Genomic DNA, 25,295 nt, shown 5'->3' with positions numbered 1-25,295 from the left:
ACGGCATGCTGGGAAGGTGCCCGGGCGGCGGCCATTTTGTCTTGTCGGCTCCTCTTTGGAAGAGGCTTTTCGGCTTGAGAGTGGGCCGAGGGGTTGGTTCGGCGGCCGAGTGACTGGTGTTTTTCGTTGGTGGGTGCTAGGGCTGGTGTGAGCAGCCGCCCGGAGGAAGCACCATGATTTCTGCCGCGCAATTGTTGGATGAGTTAATGGGCCGGGACCGAAACCTCGCCCCGGATGAGAAGCGCAGCAACGTGCGGTGGGACCACGAGAGCGTAAGTCCCGTGGGCCTTGGGCCTCTGCCCAAGCGCCTGGGGGAGGGGAACTGAAGGGAAGGGAAGGCGCGGGCCCAGGATGGCCTGGGTGGGTCGTGGCGCGATTTGGGGTCCCAGCCGCGCAGACTGAAGCACCTGACGGCTGAGGGAGGCGGGAGAGTGGCCCTGGAGGGAGGATTCCGCGCGAACCCCGGGGATAGGGTGATTTGTTGTTCTTCTGGAGGAAGTCCGGTATTGCACTTGGCGGGGCAGAAGAAGCACCTTGGTGAGGCTGGGAAACGCGGGAAAAGGAAAGAAGGGCTCGTTTTATTACACCGGAGCTCCGGGTTTTTACCGTATGAAAACGAAAGGCAAAAGTCTTCCGTTATTTGGGTGCAGCCGTCAAATTTAGACTTCTGACCAGTAGTAGTGGGGAAGAAAATCATAGTAGTGTATTATTTAGAGGTGGTTCCATTTCCACACTTTGGGAAGGTAGACATTTGAAACAGGTAACTCGGTACAGTTTATTATACACAGTGTTTACTAATGCGGTTTGCTGGCAGTTTGACGCGTGTTTGATGGCAGTAGTCCCTCAGGCGGTTGTCAAGGTTTTTGTTTTCACATAAACTCATTCGATCTTTTTACTCTCTTAGAAGGGTTAAATATAACTCCCAGGGTCACAGGTGAGGCCGGAGCCAGCTCACTCGAGGTCTTTGGTAATCGGCAAAGCTAAATCTAATTTTTGTTGCACTGCTCAGGTTGCACCGTTCTGTGAAGCTGGCCTCGTGCGTATACTGTACTGTATTTCAGGTACTTTTTAATCTAGTTTTGTACATGGAGCACACTGTTTTAGATCTGAACTGGAGAATAGGTACACTTGATTTTACCTTGGAGCTATAATTAAACAGCAGTTTTAAATCACTTGCTAATAAAATATGAGAAAATAGCTCAACAAAAGTTTTGATTTTTTTTTTTTTTTTGAGGCAGTGGTTTACTTTGTAGGTCAGGTGGGTTCCCCCCCCACCCCCCCAGAGGTGAGGACCAAACCCAGGGCCTTGCACTTGCTAGGCAAGCGCTCTACCACTGAGCTAAATCCCCAACCCCGGTCAGGTGGTTCTTGAATTTGAAATCCTCACTCAGTTTCCAGAGTGCTGGGATTACAGTCGTTACCACAATTGGCTAGCAGATAGGCTTTTCTTTCTCTCTCTCTCTCTCTCTCTCTCTCTCTCTCTCTCTCTCTTTCTTTTTTCTTTTTTCTTTTTTCTTATTTTTTGGTTTTTCGAGACAGGGTTTCTCTGTGTAGCCCTGGCTGTCCTGGAACTCACTCTGTAGACCAGGGGAAAGTAAATTATGCATTGTTTTTAAACAAAGGGTTTGAGTAAAGTAATACTTTCTCTTTTGAAACGTAGAAAAAAATAAGGTAGGGTACATGATTTCTTTATGTTAAAAAAGTGTTCGGTGATAGTAGCAGGAGCCTTCAATCCTAACACTTGGGAGGCAGATACATGGGGGATCCCTGTAAATTCCAGGCCACCAGTTAGGGCCACACAGAGAAACTCTATCTCAAAAACAAAACCCACTAAAAAAGTGTATGACTAAAGTTGTATGAAAGTGGTACCTGACTTCAAAAATGTTCTTAGGGTATAATTTATAGTGTTATTAGTTACATTGATTCGCGTGTATTTGTGATTCATTGAAACATCTGAATCTCCTGATGTTCACTGTCCCTTTGGATGTCACAGTATAGACCGTATAGTCTAGTATAGTCTAGACACTTTTTTTTTAAAGATTTATTTATTAATGTCTGTGACTACACTGTAGATGTCTTCAGACACACCAGAAGAGGGCATCAGATCTCATTACAGATGGTTGTGAGCCACCATGTGGTTGCTGGGAATTGAACTCAGGACCTCTGGAAGAGCAGTCAGTGCTCTTAACCACTGAGACATATCTCCAACCCTAGTCTAGTCTAGACTCTTTTTTTTTTTTAACTTTATTTATTTATTATAAGTACACTCACTGTAGCTGTCTTCAGACACCCCACAAGAGGGCATCAGATCTCATCTCATTGCAGATAGTTGTGAGCCACCATGTGGTTGCTGGGATTTGAACTCATGACCTCTGGAAGAGCAGTCAGTGCTCTCAACCACTGAGCCATCTCACCAGCCCCCTAGTCTAGACTCTTACATCTTGACCTTTTGCTGGTTTTTCTGATCTCTGTCACAGTGAACTTACTTTTTCATGCCTCTAAACTCTTCACTCTAAGCTTTGCTTGTTTGTTTTCTCTTGTTTTTTGTTTGTTTGTTTGAGTTTGGTGTTTCAAGACAGGGTTTCACTGTGTTTTCCATGGCTGTCCTGAAACTCACTCTGAAAACCAGGTTGGTCTTGGAACACAATGATATCCTCCTGCCTCTGCCTCCAAGTGCTAGAATTAAAGGTTTAGATCATCCCTGCCGAGCATTGATTTGTTTTTCCAGGCAAGGTCTCTCTGTCTAGTCCTGGTGTCCTGAAACTTGCTCTAGGTAAGGACTGGCCTCAAACTCAAAGAGATCCTCTGCCTCAGTCTTCTGAGCCAGGGATTAGTCAATCTAAACTTTTTTAAAGGTTAGGAAAAATTAGCTGGTCTTGGTGGTACATACCTATTAATTATTCTGGCATTGAGGAGGCAGAGGCAGGTGGATCTTGGTGAATTTCAGGCCAGCCAGAGAACTATATCTTGAGACTGTCTCAAAAATAAACAACAGAAGGTTGGGGGGGGAAGGGGGAATGTAGTTTTCCCTGATACACAAATAGGACATTTGTGTTTTGGATTAAAGAGGAATGTGATTTCATTCCTTACATCTCTTAGTTTTGAACAGGTCTTGTGAAGAATGGCACATAATAATGTATGTGGATACATTTTTGTTTTCTCAGTGGTGAAAGTAACAATTGAGGCTTTAATTTTCTTTCAGTTCTAATGCTTTCTACTGATAATAACGTTTAATGATTGTCATCATGCCATTCTTTAATAAGGAAGTTGCAAGTCTGAAGGGTTAAGGGGGTGGTGCTGGTGGTCATGACCAGAGACAAAACATATGGCCTTTATTTCTAAATAGTGCAGATACTGTAGGGTTTATTTAGTAAGCATGGGGAAGGAAGCCCTTGGTCTTACTTCGAGTCAGTTAGGTGTTGCCCTTTTTGGTTGCTAAAAAAAACCCAAAAGATAGACGAATCCAGCATCTGAATGTAAAGGGGTCATCTTATTGCCTCTTCCTTCCCTTCCCTTTTTTTTTTTTTTTTTTTTTTTTTTTTTTTTATAAGAGTTTTCTGTGTAGCCCTGGCTGTCCTGGAATTCACTTTGTAGGCCAGGCTGGGCTGGCCTGGAACTCAGAAATCCTCCTGCCTCTGCTTCCCAAGTGCTGGAATTAAAGGTGTGTACCACCACTGCTCGGCTTATTGCCGCTTTCTAACACTGAAACATAGCTTTGCATTTTATTGGAAATTTTTCTTCCTAAAATTTATTTGGTGGGTGTGGAGAGATGGGGGTGTTTGGGGGCATTGTTGGACATGGGTCCTCTGGCTTGACAGCAGGTGCCTTTACAGCGCCTTCTCTGGCCTGTATTCAATTTTTTTTTTTCTCTGCCAGTCTTGTATTAGATGGAGAAAAGCCACATAACTGATAACTGGGCAGGCCATTTTGTTTTGACTTCTTTAATAAGGATGAGAAAATATCAAAAAAGACCACTGGAAATCAAAGCTGTAATTGTAGCAGAGTTCCAGACTAGCCTCAAAACAAAGCAAAAAGGAGATTAAATTCTAATTATTGTAAGATCTGTAACTATTTAGCAGTCAAAATGGAAACGCATGGCAGTATTCTTTTTTGTTTGTTTGTTTGTTTTTTTCGAGACAGGGTTTCTCTGTGTAGCCCTGGCTGTCCTGGAACTCACTCTGTAGACCAGGCTGGCCTCGAACGCAGAAATCCGCCTGCCTCTGCCTCCCAAGTGCTGGGATTAAAGGCCTGTGCCACCACCACCCGGCTGGTAGTATTCCTTTTAAGCCTTTAGTCTTGGCACTCTTGAGTTCCAGGCCAGTCTGCTGTTTTATATAGCAAGGTCCAGGCTAGCCAGAGCTTGGCTTTTTTTTTTTTTTTTAAGTATATATATATGCTTTGCTTGCACGAATGTGTATGTGGATGCTTGGAATTGAAACCTGGACCTCTGGAAGGAAACCTTAGCATTAATAGCAGTTCTGTGATACACTTTCTAAAATATATTTGTGTATTTGTACACATATATGCATTTTTCTTATGTGGTGTGTGAGTGAATGTCTGCATATGTTTATTCGCCACGTAGACACCTGAAGAGGGAATAGGACCTCACTGGAATTGAGCATAGATGGTTATGAGCTACCACGTAAGTGCTGAGAACCAAACAGCAAATACTCTATTATTAAGCTATCTCTTCAGCTTACTTGTAAGGTATCTTTATTTGACTGGCCTGGGTAATTTATTTTAAGTGCATATTTTTGTATCCCTCCATACACAGTAAATTTTTGTGTTCCAGCACAGTAGCTTTTCAGAAAATTTCTTTACATTTATTGTTGTTGGGATGTGGGGCAGGCAGATGACAGCTTAGGAAAGTTGATTCTGTCTTGTGGGTTCCAGGGATTTGATTATCAGGTTTGGTAACAAGAGCCATCTAGGGCTCTCCTATTGTGTTTTGTTTTGTTTTTGTGTGTGTGTGTGTGTGGGTATCTTTCCTTTATTGATACATAGCTCAAGATAACCTTGAATGCCTGACTCTTGCCTCTACCTCCAAGTACTAGTAGATTGCATTATTAAAATTAATTTTGTCTGTACTTTGAAAGTGTTGCTTTGGCCGGGCGGTGGTGGCGCATGCCTTTAATCCGAGCACTTGGGAGGCAGAGGCAGAGGCAGGTGGATTTCTGAGTTCGAGGCCAACCTGGTCTACAGAATGAGTTCCAGGACAGCCAGGGCTATATAGAGAAACCTTGTCTCGAAAAAACAAAAAAACAAAACAAAACAAAAAAAAAGAACGAAAGAAAGAGTTGCTTCATAACTTTTTTTTTTTTTTAAGAGATGGGGGTCCTATGTAACAGCAACCTTGAGCCCATCCATTCTTGATCTTCCAGCTTCCTAATGCTGGCTTTACAAGCATGTCAAGACTTTTCTAGGCTAATGTTATTTTACATTTGAGTGTTGAGAGAGACAGAGTGTGTGTGTGTGTGTGTGTGTGTGTATGGATGGGTGATGGTGCACCCTCTAGAGTGGGAATTTGTGTGAAGGTCAGAGGACAGACAACCTGTTTGAGACTTGGTTCTCTCCTTCCATGTGGCTTCAGAGATTGTACTTGGGTCTTCAGGCTTAGCTGCAAACACTTTTACATTCTGAGCCATCTTAAAATTAAAAGCCCGTATTTGCTTTTGTGGGGGATGGCAAACAACCCCACAAACCCACTCTTGTTGAGTCCTGACTAGTAACACTGGTGGTGTTAGTGCTCCTTTCAGAGCAGCAGGAAGTACTCTTGGCTGCTGAGCCATTTCTTCATTTGGAAGAGAGAACCAGCTCTTACAAGTTCCTTTCTGACCTCCAGATGTGTGCTATAGCATAAGCATGCCCACACACAAAAACAGACAACCGAACTCTTAATGTAGTCCATGGTACCCACTACTAAATATTAAATGCCTGCAGGCAGCTCAACAGATTGGAGAGTGTCCTTTCCAAGTGACTTGGTCAGCTTGGCTGGTTTTTGCTTCATTCAGGCTGCTTGAATGACTGGTCAGCGAATCTTCTTTGCTGTTTGTCTTTTGTCTGAGAGTATTATTGGCAACTCAACCCTGGTCTGAAAGGGTCTGTCAACTTTTATTGCTGGGGTCGGGTGGGAATGTATATATCCATCCATTAGTGTATCTGATTGGTTTCAGGGACCTACCATGTTTTGAGGCAGTTTTATAAGTTTGAAGATGTCCTATATTGCCAAACTGCAAATATGTAGGCATAATACAATGAATACATACTGAAAGAAAATATTACATTTCTGTACTATTGGTTTGGTTTCTGTCTCGTGATAAAACACCATAACAAAAGCAATTAAGGAAAGAAAGGAGCCCGGCAGTGGTGACGCACTTGGGAGGCAGAAGCAGGTGGATTACTGAGTTCGAGGCCATCCTGACTCACTCAGTCTACAGAGTGAGTTCCAGGACAGCTAGGGCTACACAGAGAAACCCTGTCTCGAAAAACCAAAAAGAAAAAAAAAAAAAGGAAAGAAAGGGTTTATTTTGGCTTACAGTTGCAGAAGGGATACAGTCTTGTTTTCCATAAGAAGGAGCATGAGGCTGGCCAGCCACTTTTTCTTTACTGGCCATCCAGAAGAAGATAGAGAACAGGAAATGGACCCAGGTTGTAAAACCTCATAGCCTACCTTCAGAGACATACTTCCTATAAGGCTCAGCCTTCTATCTCCCTAGACAGTGCCAACACATGGAGACCAAGTGTTCACAAACATGAGCTAAGGGGGTCATTTCATTCAAGCCTCAACAGTTGACTTAGGAAAAGTATGTGTGAATTTATTAGACACATAACACACACATACACAGCTTTGTCCTTAGATTTGATTTTCACCAAGGAGATGGCTGCTTAGGTTAGCGGATTTCCTATGTTCCTTTATACAGAAATGTATTTCACTTAACATACATAGCAGAATTGTGTGTACACAGCATCCAGCCCTAGAGAACTATTAGTAGTGAGTGACAAGTAGAAATTGGTAAGTGTACTTCAGTGACACAGTAAGAAAACCACAATAAAAAGACCCAAGGGTGCAAAGAGCCTGGAGCATCTAAACCAGACTCAAGAAGGGGTTTTCAAAGTGGCCTTAAATACTAGAACCTAATGGATTGGTAAGAAGTAGCCTGAGGAAGAAGGGCTAAAGAGAAGACAAATTACTATAAATGGCAGGCTGAAGAAATGAGAGTGGTTGGGAAATTTTTTTTATAACTGAAGCCCTTGTTTGGGTGTCTTGGGTGGGGAGTGAGATAAGTAAGAACTAACTTCATTACATTGGGAAACAGTTTGAAGACATTTAAGCAATGGAGATGTTCACTGCCTGGCTGCTGTGGAAGATTGATTGAAACTTTATCATTCAAAATATGTAAACAGAAGCACATGAGCCGTGACTAGCAAAGGAGTATGTAATACAGTGGGAGACACAGACTAATTACTTGAAAGTATGATCAGGGTATAGCTAGAGCAAAGCAATAGCTTGAAAACCGACTTACACACCTTCTCAAAACTGTCTTTGAGACATTTCTTCTGCCTTTTCCCTTATATAAATTCCTGTATCTAAAATTTAACTAGACTTGGTAGCACAACCCTTAGACCCAGTACTCAAAAGGCCAAGGCAGGAAGAACTCAAATTCTAGGGTTGTTGGACAAGGCTCTTAAAACCCATTTGGATCTAGAATTAAAGTATTAATGATAGACAAGAAAATGACAGTAAAATTTTCTGGCGTTTCTGGATTTTAAATTGATACATGTACAACAGTTGAAGGGTTTTTTTGTTTTGTTTGTTTTGTTTTTTGTTTTTAGGATTTATACATAATAAATATATATACAGCAGTCTGCCTGCCCGTATGTCTGTAGGCCAGAAGAGGGCACCATTCATTATAGGTGGTTATGAGCCACCCACCATGTGGTTGCTGGGAACTGAACTCACCCAGTGCTCTTAACTTCTGAGCTTCTCTCCAGCCCAGTTGAAATCTTAATATATAAAGTAATCAGAGTTGGCCGTTAAGTGGGTTTGTTTGTGTGGGTTTGTTTGTGTTGTGGGAGGGGGCTGAGGTAAGAGCTTACTATGTTGTTCATACTTATCCCAAACTCAAAATCTACCTAAACTCAAGTAGCTGGGATTACAGGCATGCAATTTCTGGCTATAGTGCACACTTTATTAGCATCCACGTTCTCAAATTGACCGTTGCCAACAGGAATTAATCTCAATAGTACCTACATTATCAACAGTAAATGTCGAATGCATTTATTTCCTAAGTGATTTGCTTATAAAATAGAACTTGAAAAGAGCATAACTCAGTGGTAGTGGTACAGTGTACACTTAGTAGGTATCTTCTGTTTCCATAACAGTTGAAGCTGCTTTCCTAAAGTTTAACTCTTCTGCCTTAAGCTTATCAAGAAGCTAGATAATCATTGCATTGTGAGAATTGTTACTTCTCCCATCTCTGCTTTCTGTTATTGCATTGCTGTGTCCAAGGAGGACATGGAGTGAAGAGTTGTTGAGTAAAGAAAAGAATAGTTAAGGAAAAGGCCAAGTGAATTAATTAGTAGGCCTCGAAAGACTGCACAGATTTAATTTGTGATGAGTGTTTGTTTTTCAGTGATTGATATTAAATGCCAGAGGCTAATATCTTAAATTTCCAGTAGTTGCTACAGTTATATCCTAAAGAAAGATACCAATTAGGCTATGAGGCACCATGGTGTCTATTACCCCAGTGCTGGGTAGCCAGAGACGGATAGATTCCTGGGGATTACTGACCAGCCAGACTAGCCAATCAGCAAGCTCTAAGTTCAGCACAGGACACTGTCCCAAAAACTAAGGTGGAGAGCAACTGCAAGAGACAGCTGATGTTAGCAGCCTTTACATGTACAAATAAAAATAGCTAGGAGTTGAGGAAGACACCCTACATTACTTCTGACTTTATCATGCATTTGCATACACTTGCATGCATACAGTAAATATGACTGCAATAGAAAATATGTGGATTTATTTGTATTATTGGCATTAATAACTTCATTTGAAACACCCAAATATGTATTATTAGTTTTTCATGTTCTAATGTGTTTGGTTTTTAAGTTCTCCAATTCCTGGGGAGAGGCAGAAGCAGTTTAGAGGCTGGAAGTATAGCCCAGTGGTTAGAGTTTGCCAGCTACATGCCAGTTTCTGGGTTCTATTCTAGCATAGTGGGGAGCAGGAGGCACAAGTATAAGTAAGGAGAACATGCAGGATAGAGTAATACAGTTTTGATGTGTTGCTAAATGGCAATGGTTTGGTTTGGGATCATCTGGTGGTTTTTGGTTTTTGGTTTTTGTTTCTTGTTTTTGTTTTTTGTTTTTTTTTTTGTTTTTTTTTTTTTTTTTTTTTTTTTTTTTTTTTTTTTTGTTTTTTTTTTTTTTTTTTTTTTTTGGTTTTTTGAGACAGGGTTTCTCTGTGTAGCCCTGGCTGTCCTGGAACTCACTCTGTAGACCAGGCTGGCATCAAACTCAGAAATCCGCCTGCCTCTGCCTCCCAGGTGCTGGGATTAAAGGTGTGTGCCACCACCGCCTGGCCATTTGATTTTTTTTTTAAATTTATGATTAGAGAAATTGGTGTGGGTGGGTGTAGGTCAGAGGACAACTAGTAGAAGTTGGCTCTCATTCCACCATATGAATTGTTGGAATCAAACTCAGGCTTTTAGTCTTGGTAGCAAGCTCATTTACTCACTGAGCCATCTTGCCAGCCCTGGATTGATCTTTTTGGACAGGCTTCTTTTTTCTCTGTAGCCCTAGTTTCAAACTCCCAGCCACCTGGCCTTAGTTTCCCAGGTGCTTGATTACAGACATAAGTTACCACAACTAGCTATTATTGTCATTTTGCAAGGCAAATCACTATAGACTCTGAGCTTAGAGTTTCTGCCTTGCTTTCTTAGTTTCTGTGATTACAGAAATGTGCTACTATATCCAACCCAGAAGTTCAGAAATAGCTTAAAGAAACATTAAGTTTCTAAAGCATGGGAGCTGGAAGGATGGCTTAGCACTTAAGATTGATTTATTTATTATTTATATGAGTACACTGCAGCTGTCTTCAGATACACACTAGAATAGTGCATCAGATCCCCTTGCAGATGGTTGTGAGCCACCATGTGGTTGTTGGGAATTGAACTCAGGACCTCTGGAAGAGCAGTCAGTGCTCTTAACCGCTGAGCCATCTCTCCAGCCCTGTAATTCCAGTTCTAAGGATTCTCTCTTATGACCTGTGAACAGGGATGCAGACAAAACACTCATATCCGTAAAAAGAAATCGTAGATAATTTTTGATGTCTAAAGCATTTAGTCTTCATTAAAAATAGACAACTTATAAGAATAATGTTTAGGGGGCTAGAGAGATGGCTCAGAAGTTAAGAGTACTGTCTGCTCTTCCAGAGGTCCCAAGTTCAATTCCCAACAACCACGTAAGTAGTTCACAACCATCTGTAATGGGATCGTATGCCCTCTTCTGGCCTTCAGGATATATGCAGGCAGAATGCTGTATACATAATCAATAAATAAATTTTTTTTTTAAACAAAAAAGAATAATGTTTAGGTTTGAAAGCTGGGCATGGTAGCTCATACATACCTATAATTGCTACTTAGGGTACTTAAGAGTTCAAAGCCAACATGTACTGTATAATTAGCTCCAAGCTGCTCTGGGGTAGAGAGTAAGATCTTGTCTCAAAAAGAAAAGATGGCAGGGGGCTTAAGTTGCAGAGAAAGTCAAGCATTGGTATTTCTAAAGAGAATGGTGCAAAGCAAGGCAGGAGGTTCGCACTAGCACCCTCAGAACCACACATGTGCACACACAAAGACATTAAGTAATATCATGTTAATGTTGTGAAAAAACTCAATCTGTTATTTAGGCTTGATATATCAATCTCATTAAATTTTCAGCATCCGTGTATTTATGATTGGGGTAGCACATGCCGTTATTCATAGTCAGTTGTCTTCTACTATGTGGTCCTGGGGAAGATTTGAGGTTGTCCAGCTCAGCACCAGCTGTTTTTACAGGATGGGCCATGTCCCCATCCTCCTTTAAATTTATTATAATTGTGTATTGGAGGGGGGTTGCCATGGTGAGCCATGTGGAAGCCAAAGGACAACTTTGTGGAGTCTCTTTTTCCTTTCTCTTTTACATGGGTTCCAGAATCTTGCCAGATTCTTGACTGACTGAACCATCTCACTCACCACTTTTTGGTTGCTGATGTGCGTGCATGCATCTATTTGTTTCAGTTGTGGTGGTGGTAGTTGTTAGTGGTATTTTTGTTCTTGTTTTGTTTTTTTCTTGAGACAGCATCTCACTCCTTGGTTGGCCTGGAACTCTGTAGACCAGATTGCAGAGATTTTCCTGCCAGGTTTCTGGGACTAAAGGCATATACCACGCTAATACCAGGCCTTTGCTAATCTCTTCAAGGTAAACATTGTTTGCTTTTTGGAGATTTGATCTTGCTTGTTGTTCATGCTAGTCACAAATTTGTCAAGTCTTCATACATTAGCCTTCAGGTAGCTAAGGTTACAGGCATGTGTCTTAACTTTACCTGGCCTGGACTTAATATGACTCTTCAGGTGGTTGCTCTATTGTATCTTCCTCCCCATTACTAGAGATTGAGCCTCAGTGCCCCTTTGTACTCAAGCACTGAGCTATATCCTTGGCCTTTCTTTTTTATTTTTGAGACAGAATCTCTGGCTTTGAACTTGAGATTCTCCTGCCTCAGTCTTCTGAGTATATGGGATTAAAGGCCAGTGCTTTAAATGAGTGTTATTTTTGATTTAGATCCTGAGTTCCAAGTCCTAATCTATAAATAGTTTAGTCTATTAAAAAGCTTGAACACTGATTGTTGAATACTTGTTATACAGAGCACCAAAGTACCACAAGAGGAAGTTAAAAGTTAGAATGGAAAAGAAAAGGTTAGAGTGAAAAATCATTACACATTACATACATGTATATTACTGAAATATCACAGTGTACCTTATGTAAATGATAAAAGGACTTAAAAGAATGGTGTAGTTTTTTAAGATTGTATTTTTTTTAAAGATTTATTACTTTATACGAGCACACTGAAGATGTCTTCAGACACACCAGAAGAGGGCATTGGATTACAGCTTGTTGTGAGCCACTATGTGGTTACTGGGAGTTAAACTCAGGACCTCTGGAAGAGCATATAGTGCTCTTAACTTCTGAGCCATCTCTCTAGACCCCTTAAGATTGTATTTCTAATAGTGTGAACAGGAGCAGTGTATGTATGTGCAAGCATGCTAGAGAAGGGCATACGTAGTTGTGAGGCTTCCAACTTGGCTTCTGGAGACTGGGCGCAGGCCTTCTGCAAGAGCAGTACCACCTCTTAAGTGCTGTGCCCTCTCTCAATCTCTGTTAGAGGTTGTCTTTAGATAATAAAATTTGCCAGATGTGGTGGTTGGTGCATGCTTTTTAATACTTGGGAAGCAGAGGCAGGCAGATTTCTGAGTTTGAAGCCAGTCTGGTCTACAGAGCAAGTTCCAGGACAGCCAGGGCTGTACAGAGAAACCCTGTCTTGGGGACTCTTCCTCTGTCTCCTAAATACCATGCCTAGCTCACAGTCAGTTCTTAAACACAAGATGGTGTTTATTGGAAAATGGATTACATCTCAGATGTAATTAATATTGCTAGAAAATAACTGATAATTTCATAAGTTGCATTAATTTTTATTAAAATTTACGAGTATAAAGGTCACGCCGGGTGGTGGTGGCACACGCCTTTAATCCCAGCACTTGGGAGGCAGAGGCAGGCGGATTTCTGAGTTCGAGGCCAGCCTGGTCTACTGAGTGAGTTCCAGGGCTACACAGAAAACCCTGTCTCGAAAAACAAAAAAAACAAAAAAAAAGAAAAGAAAAAAGAGTATAAAGGTCACAGTTTAACAAATGAAGTTGTATTGAGTCAAAAGATGATATCATCACATAAGACTATTATTTGGGGCTGGAGAGATGGCTCAGCGGTTAAGAGCACTGACTACTCTTCCAGAGGTCCTGAGTTCAATTCCCAACAGCCACATGGTAGCTTACAACCATCTGTAATGGGACCTGATGCCCTCTTCTGGTGTGTCTGAAGACAACTACAGTGTCCTCTCATATATACAATAAATAAATCTTTAAAGAGAAGAATACTATTTGGTACCCTTCCTAATAGGATTTTTAGAATTAAGCAGAATTTTACAAGTTAATTACCTTTTTTCCTCCTCTCTCTCAATAGGTTTGTAAATATTATCTCTGTGGTTTTTGTCCTGCGGAATTGTTCACAAATACCCGTTCTGATCTTGGTAAGTTATTTTTCTATTTATCACATTTAGAATTAAACTTCCTTCACCATGCATAGTGACATGAGCCTATCATCTCAACATGAGGCAAGGGGATCATGAGTTGAAGGCTAGCCCAGGTTATGTAATATAGTAAGACTTGTATCCAAACAAAATTCAAACTTTCTTTGTAATCCTGAAGTTTTTTCCCTTCAAAACATATGAGTAAGTAATTTCTTGGTTTAATTTTGAATATGTTAATAAATGTCAGTCTTATTAAACACGCTGGCACAATTAACTGTTTACGTTTACACTTGTAAAAAATTAAAGTAAAATTATTCATGTACACACTCACTTTCTCTAATATAGCCCAGGGTAACCTGAAATGCACTTATGGGGCACAAGCTGGCCTGAAACAGCAGTCCTCTTCCCTGTCTGCTGAATGCTAGGATCATAGGTTTAAGCTATCAATGCCTGGCTAAATGGAAAATATGCTAAACTCATGGAATAGGCAGTTACATCAAGTATCAGCACATTTGTTAATAGATCAGAGACACAGCATTAAAAAGTCTACAGAGGGGACTGAGAAAATAAATGTTAGATCTTAGATTAGAGTCTTAGCTAGTCCAGGATTTGGGGCACCAGGATACCATAAATAAAAGTCAGGGCTAAGTCATGAGACTAAAAATGTAAGAGACTTTTAAGCTTTGACACTATTAACATTTTGAAGCAGTTTTCATGGCCTCCTCTGTATATTTGAGAGTGTTGGCAACTTGTCCCTTACCTGGTATTTCCAGTAACATATACCACCATAGCAACCAAAATAGTCATCATACATTGATAAACATCTTCTGGGGTCTAAATATTAGCTTCCAGTTAAGAACCACTAGTTTAGGTATTACACATTTCTTGGTACTAACTTTTCTACTCTAATGTTCCAGAAAGTTTTGGGTTTTTTTGAGAAATTGACTATGGAGACTCTCTGAAGTATAAAATACAAACATAATTGGTGAATTGTGAGTTCTCTTATGTTACTGAGTTGCTTTAGGGGGGTGTATGATGGATGGAAGAGTCTGAATTTTGAAATTTTAAGCACAGCATGGGGCAATAGAACAAAAATAAGATTGTAAAATGTTTTAAATAAGTTCTTAATAGTGATGTTCTTTTACAGGCTTCTGGAAGGGTATAGCTAGATATTTCCTCCAGTTACAGGGGAGCAGGTGAATACTTCAGAGAAATGATTTGGCTGCATCCTGGCCCCCTGAGAGTCTCTTAAATTTAATTAATTAATTAATTAATTAATTAATTTTTTGTAAAGGGCCTTGTGTCTATCCACTCTATAATTTTCAATCAGAATTTGAAATTATTCTTTAAAAACGAGTTGCCAAGGCTGTAGAGATGCTTCAGTGTTTTAGAGCACTGTTGCTCACAACCTTATATAACTCTTCCAGTTTGGGGATCCAATGTCTTCTTTTGGTGAACAGTCTTTAAAACTTAAGTTACCGGTAAGGGAACACTAACCAGGCAGACATTTGAAGAGTACCTTCAACTTAGATTAACAAAATGGGTAGGGGAAGAGGTATGATGGTAAAAGATGATGGGAAATACAGAAGGAAATTGTTTAGAAATCTTACCTAACTTTACCATCTTCAGAGAAATGTTATCTGAACATTAGAAAGAATAGATTACAGTTAAGCTACACTTTTTTAAAAAAAGTTGAAGCTTTTAGAACTAGAGAAATGTGAAATAAAAGCCACTGGGCTGTGCTAGGGATCAACTTAGTGCCTGCTCTCCCAGCATGAGGATTTGAATTCAAACTCCAGCTCCTACATGAAAAGCTACCAGTACCTGTCATGCAGCATGATGGGGTGAAAATCAGGTGGATCTCTCCTAGAGCTTGCTGGTCAGCCAGCCTAGTTGAACAGCAAATAGAGGAAGGCACCGTAGTCTTGCTTTGACCACTCCTGCAAGCTTGCATGTGGGCACACAAAAGTGCTGTGTGCTCCTATATATGTACCACATACATTATACAAGTCCTTCGAATAATAGGCCGAGCAAATAAAAAGGATCCATATCCACGGCACTCCATGGTAAACTTGAGAACAGCAAGCATAGGAGTGTATAGGTCATAAAATTATGATTCAAAATGACCTACAGTTTGTGGGTAGCAAGCAAGAAGTTTGAAGACACTAGAGAAATACGTTTACGGTTTATATTAATGCCAGAGTTAGTATAGAAAACACTAAAGTGTGGTGGTGAAGAAAAATGTTTTGAGATGCAAGCCTCAACAAGCATGTTTCTCATGTAGCCTTTCTCAAAGTTATCCAGGATGATATACATTGATCTGAAAAGAATAAAGAAAAATAAGATTTGGTTCTATATCAATACAGTGAGGCCATAGAACCTTTTAGGGTGGCAGTACTAGTAAGCTTGGAAAATATGCATCCTAGATGGAAGTAAGGCAAGGCTCCATGAAGAGAGGAAAACTGATACATTGCTGCCTTTGTAGTAATCTTTAGAGAAATTTCTTTGGTTGGTGGAAGTGTTCAGGAAATAAGAAAGGAGATATATGCGCCATGTATATATATATGGAAAATAAATCCCAAGGAAAGAACAGTAAAAATCAGTAGACATACCATCTAACATCTTTGTTTGGTCTACTGTTTGCTGGTCAAAATGTAAATACTAAAAGGCTGTTTAACTTTTTTTTTTTTTTTTAAGTTAAGACAGGGTTTCCATGTAGTCCTAGCTGCCCTGGAACTCGCTATGTAGACCAGGCTAGCTGCAAATTCAAGAGTTACTGAAACTCTGGAGTGCTGGGATTAAAGGTATGCCACCATACCCAGCCTAAATTTTTGGTACATAGATTAATAAAAAAAATGAGCATAAAATTCTTGAATGATGGAGTTAAATTTCAGAAGAAATAGCTAAAAGTTAAAAAATAGTTACATTTGGAGTTGAGAATGGGACTTTTGTGTTACTTAACTCTATGTACAAGTATGTGAAGCTAATGTCAATGTTAGTTCAGATCAGTGGTCTACAGCGTCCAAATTTTCCTTGATGGTAATAAGGAATAGTTTCTTCTTTCTTTTCACTTTTGTTCACTGTCCCCTTTGTTGACCTTGGTGACTAAAGAGATCAATTTTCATCATGTTTCATGATTTAGTAGTTTCAGTTTTGGAGTCTGCAGTCTACTCAGTAATAAGATGAGCTGCTTTTTCTTTATATTTTTATTATTTATTAAGGGCTTTCTATGCTGTACTATAGCCTTGAGTTTGCTCTTCCCCACCCCCCAACAACAACACAAAAAGTAGCAGTGGAACTTTATTTTGAACAAAGCTGTACTAGAGGGATACACTGACCAGATTGACTTCAGACCACGCACGAGTGAAAATACTCAAGGGACTTCGACCTTTTTAAAAAGGAAGACACACAGACTTGGTGTGGTGGTCTGTGCTTTTTAAAATCCCTTATCACCTAAGAAGCAGAGGTGGGAGGATCCAAAGTTCTAGACCAGCCTGGGCTATATATAGTAAGATGCTGTTTCAGAACAAAACAAAAATAAAAAAACCTTTATGACCAGAGAAGGGATTTTAATGTCATAAATAATTTATGCATGCTCTTTTTCTCTCTCTCAGGTCCATGTGAAAAAATTCATGATGAAAATCTAAGAAAACAGTGAGTTGTACTATTTTCTTTTTTGTTACTCTCCCCTTCTAGTTACTTAGTTTAAAGAGACAAGCATTGAAGTCATAATTGGAATTAATATAAAAAAAGTTGCATGTAAATTTCGTCCCTGGCTGAGCGTGGTAAGATTTAATAGTTTCAATAGCATGAGCTGCCATATGAATGCATAGTATATGTTTTTTTTTTTAATATATCTCCTTCTCCCCTGTTTGTCCTTTATAAAGTTTATTTATGGTTGTTTTGTAACCTTGCGTCAGAAGACAACCTTGATAGTCTATTCTTGCCTTACATCTTGTTTAAGATGGAGTCTCTTGTTCAATGCTGATGTCACAGGCTAACTGGCCCAAAAGCTTCTGGGGATTTTTCTGTCTTTGCCTCTCAGTGTCACTATAGGAATACTGAGTTTACAAGCCTGTACGCTGTACCTGGCTTTGTACAGATCCAGACTCAGATCCTCATGCATATACAGTCAGCAAATTAATCCACTGAGCCATTTCTCCAGCTCCCATAGAGTAGGAGTCTTTGAGCATGATAAGGATGTGACTACCCAAAGTAGACATTGAGTCTTCTCGTGATCACTTTCCACTTTATTTGTTGAGGCAAACTCTTCTGTTAGCTAGTTTTGGCTAGTCTACCTAGCCAGCTTGCTCCAGGAATCTCCTTTCTCTGTCCCTCAAGCACCAAAAGTATAAGTGACTACAGTGTCTGCCAGCTTGTATGAGTTCTAGGGAGCCAAGCTTCCACCTTCGTACTTGCATGGTTTTAACAGACACAGTTTCTCTGTATTGCCTTAGCTATCTTGGATATTTTTTTTCTTTCTTCTTTTGTCTTCTTTTTCTCTTTTTTTGAGATAAGTTTTTACTGTGTAGCCTTGGCTGTCCTGGAACCATTATGTAGTTAGCCCCAGCTGGCTTTGAACTCAGAGACTTGTTGGTGCTGAGAATAAAGTCATGAGCCACCAAGTCTGGCTTATTTTCTTCTTAAAAATTTATTATTATTTGAGAAGATGTCTTACTATGTAGCCTGGCTGACCTGGAACTCAGTATGTAAGCCAACTGGCCTCAAACTCCCAAATACCCAGCTGTCTCCAGTGCTATAATGAGAGCATACACCACCATGCCCAGCTACTTTTTCATTTTCTCAGGTATATTTTATTTAGCTAATTACATTTTTTTATTTAGTTAGTGTTACTGTATGCTCGAGTGCACCAATGCCGTGGTACATTTGTGGGGCTAAGAGGATAGCCTTTAAGCGATAGTTCTCTTCTATTGTGTGAGACTAAACTCGGATTGTCAGGCTTAGCAGTGAGCATCTTTACTGACTGAACTGTCTCACTGATCCCGACTCCTGTTTTATAGATATGATTTGTCGTGGATTCCAGAGCATAGATGCAAAGTAGTAGTAGAGCCCTGGCTTAAACCTGTATTTAAAGCTTGTGTTTTTACCTGGGCCTGGTAATGCAGACCTATAAAACCAGCTATTTGAGAAACCGAGACAGTAAGGTCCATGTTCAAGGCCAGTCTGTGCACTTAATGGGGAGCTTTATGCAGGGCTGGGTAATGTAGCTCAGTGATAAAGCACTTTGCTAACGTGTAAGGCCCTGGGTTCAATGCATAGTACCACCAAATCAAGTAAACAACCAACTGATTATTAACCAGCTGCAATGCACTATATAGTGCCTTTCCCTTTGATGGGGTAACATCCAAAAATTTACCTCATTTCATGGTTTTTTTAGGCTTTGAGATGGGGTGATAGAATATATGGCTTGTAATGTTTAAAAGTTTGTTTTCATTTTATCAGGTATGAGAAGAGTTCTCGTTTTATGAAAGTTGGCTATGAGAGAGATTTTTTGCGATACTTACAGAGTTTACTTGCCGAGGTAGAGCGTAGAATTAGACGGGGTCATGCTCGTTTGGCATTATCTCAAAATCAGCAGTCTTCTGGGGTAAGTATGAAATGAACTTTGACTTTGTAAAGAACTCTTGTTCTCTGTAGATTCGGGCATCTCTATTATTTTAAACTTGTCTTCCATTCGTTACTTTGTCCTTTAAAATTACATAAAATTTGAGAAGCACCTTTCTTTCTGTTAGGTATAGGGAAGCATCTTCCCCCTCTTAAGGTCTTGTTTGTTTGTTTTGGTGGTGCTCCTGGAGGTCGGTCACACCGTGGACTTTGCGTGTCCTAGCATGTGCTCCACCACTAAACTACATGTCAGTTCTCTAGCCACTGCTTCATCCAAGGAAGACCAGGACGGGTCGTCATCCTACTAACTAACTAGCCCTAACCCAGTGAGTCATTTCTACCATGATGAGAATAGGATAAGCAAAGGGGCCAAGACTGTCTAAGGAAATTGCTTTTCCGAGGAGAACATGGGTAGAAAAGACTCCTAACAGTGACCTTTGAAGGCAAGCAAAGAACTAGCTAGCCAGCAGAATCAAAAGGAAGTTGTGTTGGGGTTGGGGTTCAGTAAGCATGAAGACAGAGAAGGAGAGGAGGTTACTTCTTCAAACACATGGCAAAGCTAGGGTGCAGGTGAGAAGATCTTAAGTGTATTTCTTAAAGGCTCACTCTGGCTTTAGAATGGAGAATGGTCTGAATGTTTATAGTGGAAGCAGCAAGCTACCTGGGGTTGTGTAATGTTTATGGTGGGCTGGGTGAAGATGGTTGAAAAAACCAACAGCTTACTGGGGCGAGGATTTGGGTGAGCAGGGAGAGGAGAAATTCAGTCTTCCTGCATGGTTCTTGGTTTGAGCATCCCGGTGACTAACAGAATTTAATGTAGATTGGAACTGGAGGAAATTCTGTTCAAGTTTCTATCTTAGAAATGTCAAATTTGAAATGCCATAAATACCCAAGTAGAGGCATTTAGTAGGAGGTGAGACGTGACATAAGCTTGCAGTTGCAAGTCAGGCATGAAACCAAAGTCTTCCCACTGTATTACTTTCTGAAAATTACTAGCCCTGGCCTAGTGCCTTGGTTTTGTCTTTGTTAAATGGAAATAATAAAGTAGCTATTGGACAAGTCAGGTTTTTTTGATCAGTGGTAACACACGTGGCTAGATCCTGGCAGATGTTAGCTATTTGAGTCTGGAGCTCCTGGAAATGCTCAGAAATAGACATACAGGCCTTGGACCTTCTTGTGTATTAGCCTCTGTCCTTCTCCCCTGTCCCCCACCCCCCTTTTGGCCGTAGAAACCAATTACTGGGCTTCTTTGTAGTTCTTAGATAATCTTCAGTATTCTTTCTTTGAGATGGATTTTGCTGTATAGCCCTGGCTAGCCTGGAACTCAGCAATACTTTTCCTTTGACTTCCTAAGTAGTGGTATGGCAGGCATTCACTGCCATGCCCAGTTGAAGATTTTTCTCTTCAAGTGTCAGTAACTATATATATAATTGGCTACCAAAGATCAAAGATAATTGGATTAGTATCAGGTGATTAGGCACTATTATTGTTCTGCCAAGACAGGGTCTCCTGTGGTGAAGACTGGCTTTAAATTTGTGTAGTTGAGGATGATCTTGAAATCTTTTTTGTTTGTTTTCCCCAGACAGGGTTTCTCTTTGTGGCCCTGGAACTCACTTTGTTGCCAGGCTGGCCTTGAACTCTTAAGTTCCATCTGCTTCTGCCTCCACTTTCCAAAGAGCTTGTAGAGGTGTACCATGATGCTCAGCTCCTCCCTTCCTTTAATTACTAGCTGGAACCACTCCCGGACATGGTGGTGTTATCCCATGTTCTTAGCACTGAGAGGTTAAGGCAGAGGAGCTTTCTCTTTTTTAAAGTGTCTATGAGAGCCTGAACATGCTATAAATTTATAACTTTAAGGGTAGTGCTTGGATCAAACCCAAGGCCTGGTGCATATTACCACTGTCTCCGTCCTAGACTCCAGGGTTTGAAATACATTTCTTGGGTATTTTACTATCAGTGACAGTATTAACACACTTTATTGTTTTTAACAGGCTGCTGGTCCAACAGGCAAAAATGAAGAAAAAATTCAGGTTCTGACAGACAAAATTGATGTGCTTCTACAGCAGGTGAGACTTGTTTGTAGAAGTATGAGGAGTCCATGGAGCTAGGTGCTGTGGCAAACGTTTTTAATCCCAGCATTGATGTAAAGAATAGGGTCATGACCCTATGTTAAACAAAAATGTGCAAGGGCCATAAGCCACATAATAACATTTCTATAAAACTAGGGAAGATACAGTCTAATCTATGGTGACAGCAGATGATTGATTGATTGCCTGCCTGGTTACATATATAAGATTGAGGATGAAGGAGGTGCAGAAATGATGAACAGGAAACCTTTTGGGGTAGGGAAGGAATATCTAACTGGTAATGATGATTTTCGTGGATAAGCTTGTGTTCATACTTAAAATCTGCATAGCCGGGCGGTGGTGGCGCACACCTTTAATCCCAGCACTTGGGAGGCAGAGACAGGCGGATTTCTGAGTTCGAGGCCAGCCTGGTCTACAAAGTGAGTTCCAGGACAGCCAGGGCTACACAGAGAAACCCTGTCTCGAAAAACCAAAAAAAAAAAAAAAAAAAAAAACTGTATCATCTAAGTTGTAAAATAAAAATCACAAGCGCCAAATATTAGCAAGCAAAATGACACAGATCTACTGAAAGCTAATGAAGCATAGTGGCTGTAAAATTCTTTGATTTAAGGAATCTTGACTTTGTGTTTCTGTCTTAGATTGAAGAGTTAGGATCTGAAGGAAAGGTAGAAGAAGCCCAAGGAATGATGAAATTGGTTGAACAGTTAAAGGAAGAGAGAGAATTGCTAAGATCTACAACCTCGGTGAGTTTTAACCTGTTACATTCTTAGAAAGCCTGTTAGTTACATGGAATCTGTTCTTAGAGAATCTTGGAGTACCTTTTTCTGTTGTCCAAAATTTAGTCCGGATGAAGCATTTTCTTAAAAGGCCATGTGTGTTGGGTTGGCAGGTCACAAGGCTATGCCCTGCCTTACATCGAAGGCATCCTTAGACAACATGAAGATACAACAACCATAAAACCCCCTCAAAATGAGCTTGCACTGATGTGCTCGCTGTTTCCCCACCCCCATCCCACCCCCCACCAGCACACATGCAGTGCTGAGGACCAAACAGGGTGTTGTGCATGTCAGGCAAGTATTCTACCTCTGAGCTATTTCCCCAGCTAGTGATTTCACTCCGGTACCAAGCAAGAAATGTAGTTCAGTACCAGGTACTAGCCAGGCGTCTGCAGTTTACTGCTGGTAGTTTATCTGGAGATAGCGTTAGCATTCACAAGTTGGGAGCTTCTGTTTGCTCTGGCTTCCTTTTTCTTTTTCTTTTCCTTTTCCCTTCTCCCCTTCCTATGCGCACATACAGTCCCAGGCACATGTATGTCAGATGCCACTCATGCCCCAGGTTTTACCTGTGCTTCTGACTAACGTTAACAATTAGAGCTTTCACAAACCCTCACCGCGGGTTCAATTCATTTGCTCCCGTACCTCACAGATCTCTGAAACACGTTTACCAGCTTATTATAAAGGATATTACAAAGGATGCAGATGAAAAAGAGATGCATAGGTATGGGAGAAGGGTTGCGAAGCTTCCATCTCCTCTTCAGGTTCACCACCTTCTAGGAACCTCCATGTACTCAGGTATCTGGAAGCTCTCAGGCCCTTTTCTGGGTTGTATTGGAGACTTAATTCTGTAAGCATTATGGAAACATGGACAACTGGGTAGAAATGTAATTAGATAAAAAGAACATGATCTAATGCACTAGAACAAATGGGAGAACCCCTGTAGCCTGCCTGTCCAGATCTTTTTGTGACACCCTCCCACTCCCCACCCACCCACCCACCCCAGCATCCTTTACCCTATCTGTTGTGCAGAATCCCTTTAACATAGGGACCTTGTGACCAGACAAGTAGATTAGTGAATTTCTTGGTCTACTCCAAGTCACAAAGGTGAAGGAAGGTTAGTTTTTGAGAGTTCTCTTAGGAGGACATTAAGAAGCTAAGGAGCAATGAATAGAACTGATCGCTGCATGTTATCTCACTGCAAGCAGGCTGCTTTCTGTAATTTTTACATTTATTTATTTAATGTCTGTAGACCTGTCACAGCATGTGTGTTGAGATCAGAAGACAACTTGAAGCCTTAGTTCTCTCCTTCCATGTGGACTTTTTGTGTCATCTAGCTTGGTGGCAAGAGCCCATACTTGCTGAGCCCTGCCTTAAATCATAAATGCCCATGTGAGCTTGAGTTATATGTATTTGATTTACTCTGTGCTTCTATTTCGTTTAATAGTGTGCCTACCTTACTGTGAAGAGTGCAGTGTGTGCTTTAGGCGCTACGGATAAGATGTTCTGGTCACTGCTTCTGTTGCCTCATTGTTGTGAGCTTAGGTTGTTCACCATGAGGTTAGTTTCTTAATGATTGAGCTACTGTATATGAAGCAGTTTAGGCTAAAATAACTTTCAGACCATTTACCTTTTTCAAGGTGATTTGGTGTTCAGCAGCTAGGTCAAGTGAACAGTGGCTCTGCCCCGTTCCTGAAAGAGACAAGTTGGTTGCTCTTTTCCAGGCTTTTCTTTCTAAAACTTGAGCAGTTGGTGTTCATTTATGGCTGAAGAGATGGAAGGTAGCTGTTAAGTTCCTTTTGGAGTTTGTTTATTTTCTCTTCCTCAGATACTCTCATAGCAACTGGCTTCTCATTTCAGACTATAGAAAGTTTTGCTGCCCAAGAAAAACAAATGGAAGTTTGTGAAGTGTGTGGAGCGTTTCTGATCGTAGGAGATGCCCAGTCCCGGGTAGATGACCATTTGATGGGAAAGCAGCACATGGGCTACGCCAAAATTAAAGCCACTGTGGAAGAACTAAAAGTAAGTTTTTCATAAGAGGGGTGTGTGTGTGTGTGTGTGTGTGTATGTGTGACACACACACATACTCTGTAATTTCTAACGATAATTATCACTAAAAATGCTGTATTTTATATAGCTAAGATTTGTAAGATTTGGTCAAACAACAGTAGAAACCTTGAGTGGCATTTTGTTGATGTTTATATTTCTTTAAAGCAGTGGTGTGTTGAGACTGTAGCTTGTCTAGCATGCCCCCAGCTCTGGGTTTGACCCCTAGTGCTGAAAGTAAAAAAGAAAGAATGCAGTGATGATTCCTGTGACAATTTGTTGTTCCCCAAAATATCAAGGTATTTTATTAACTTTGTTTTCAAATACCAGAAATTGAAACTTAAAGAATTACTCAAATAATGGTTTTATGTACACACAATGTCAGAATTTCTACATTTCCCCCTGCTAATATGGAACTCCATAAACAAATTAGTTCATAAATTGCTTGAAAATGTCTTAAAGTTGTGTAAAACTCTATCTTGAGCTAGGGAGGTGACTTAATGAGAGATTGCTTGCCTAGGATTCTCAAGGCCTTCTGGCTGGTCCAGTACTACAACAATTAAAAATCCAATTTGATTTCCTTAGGAAAAGTTAAGAAAAAGAACAGAAGAACCTGATCGGGATGAACGTCTCAAAAAAGAGAAGCAAGAGAGAGAGGAAAGAGAAAAAGAGCGGGAGAGAGAAAGGGAAGAACGGGAAAGAAAAAGACGAAGAGAAGAGGAAGAAAGAGAAAAAGAAAGAGCTCGTGACAGAGAGAGGAGAAAGAGAAGTCGTTCACGGAGTAGACACTCAAGCCGAACTTCTGACCGGAGATGCAGCAGGTCTCGGGACCACAAAAGATCACGGAGTAGAGATAGAAGGCGAAGCAGGTATGTAAATCTGCTGACAGTGTCTGGTTCATGATAAAACCATAATGCAGTTATGAGCAAAAAGTAAATGGCCTTTTATCATGGTGGGGCTCTGATATAATGTCATAATTGAAACTGTTGTAAGTTGAAGAAAATGCGTTAAGTCATTTCATGAATCTCATGCTGGCATAGTACCCTGCAGAGATGGTTGCTTCTCCTTATGAAACACATAGCTGATGCATAACTGAGTGATTGTTGCCACCCAGGATTAGGATGTATAGAGAGCATGTGGTGCTAGCCTAAGTAGTGATTAAAATCCTAAATTTGAAATAAAATGATTGATGGATGTACATTACTTCTGTGCTGTCATGAAATCAGATTATTTTGCTGAACCACTAATAAAAGACACATGTTTATGTGCTAGATAGATTTGTAAGGGTTGAAAGGTGAGCTTCCATCTTCAGGGAAGCCCCTTCTGTTTTGGGTTTGAGATAATCTTTCCAGGGACTCAGTCTACCGGATAGGTATATCTCGGTTTGGTTTGGTTTGGTTTGGTTTGGTTTGGTTTGGTTTGGTTTGG

At 40.6% G+C, this 25,295-nt stretch overlaps 1 protein-coding gene across 3 annotated transcripts in view; it reads left to right on the top strand.

Moving 5' to 3' along the window:
- The window catches only part of Luc7l3 (LUC7 like 3 pre-mRNA splicing factor), a 31,439-nt gene continuing 6,144 nt past the window's right edge, over positions 1–25,295 (top strand). Inside the window, exons 1-8 of one of the 3 annotated variants that reach the window (XM_028772341.1) lie at positions 1–272; positions 13,270–13,336; positions 16,951–16,990; positions 18,800–18,944; positions 20,953–21,027; positions 21,687–21,791; positions 23,682–23,843; positions 24,453–24,736. In XM_028772341.1, the coding sequence (XP_028628174.1) occupies positions 174–272; positions 13,270–13,336; positions 16,951–16,990; positions 18,800–18,944; positions 20,953–21,027; positions 21,687–21,791; positions 23,682–23,843; positions 24,453–24,736 (977 nt within the window). In that variant the 5' untranslated portion in view covers positions 1–173. The remainder of the gene's footprint in view (positions 273–13,269; positions 13,337–16,950; positions 16,991–18,799; positions 18,945–20,952; positions 21,028–21,686; positions 21,792–23,681; positions 23,844–24,452; positions 24,737–25,295) is intronic. The other 2 variants (XM_028772340.1, XM_028772342.1) reach the window with 2 other exon arrangements.

Source organism: Grammomys surdaster, unplaced genomic scaffold, assembly GCF_004785775.1.
Source record: "Grammomys surdaster isolate TR1022 unplaced genomic scaffold, NIH_TR_1.0 213, whole genome shotgun sequence".
In the NCBI taxonomy this organism is placed as follows: domain Eukaryota; kingdom Metazoa; phylum Chordata; class Mammalia; order Rodentia; family Muridae; genus Grammomys; species Grammomys surdaster.
The sequence above is the reverse complement of the archived record's forward strand: the minus strand, read 5'-3'. Positions and strand labels throughout refer to the sequence as shown.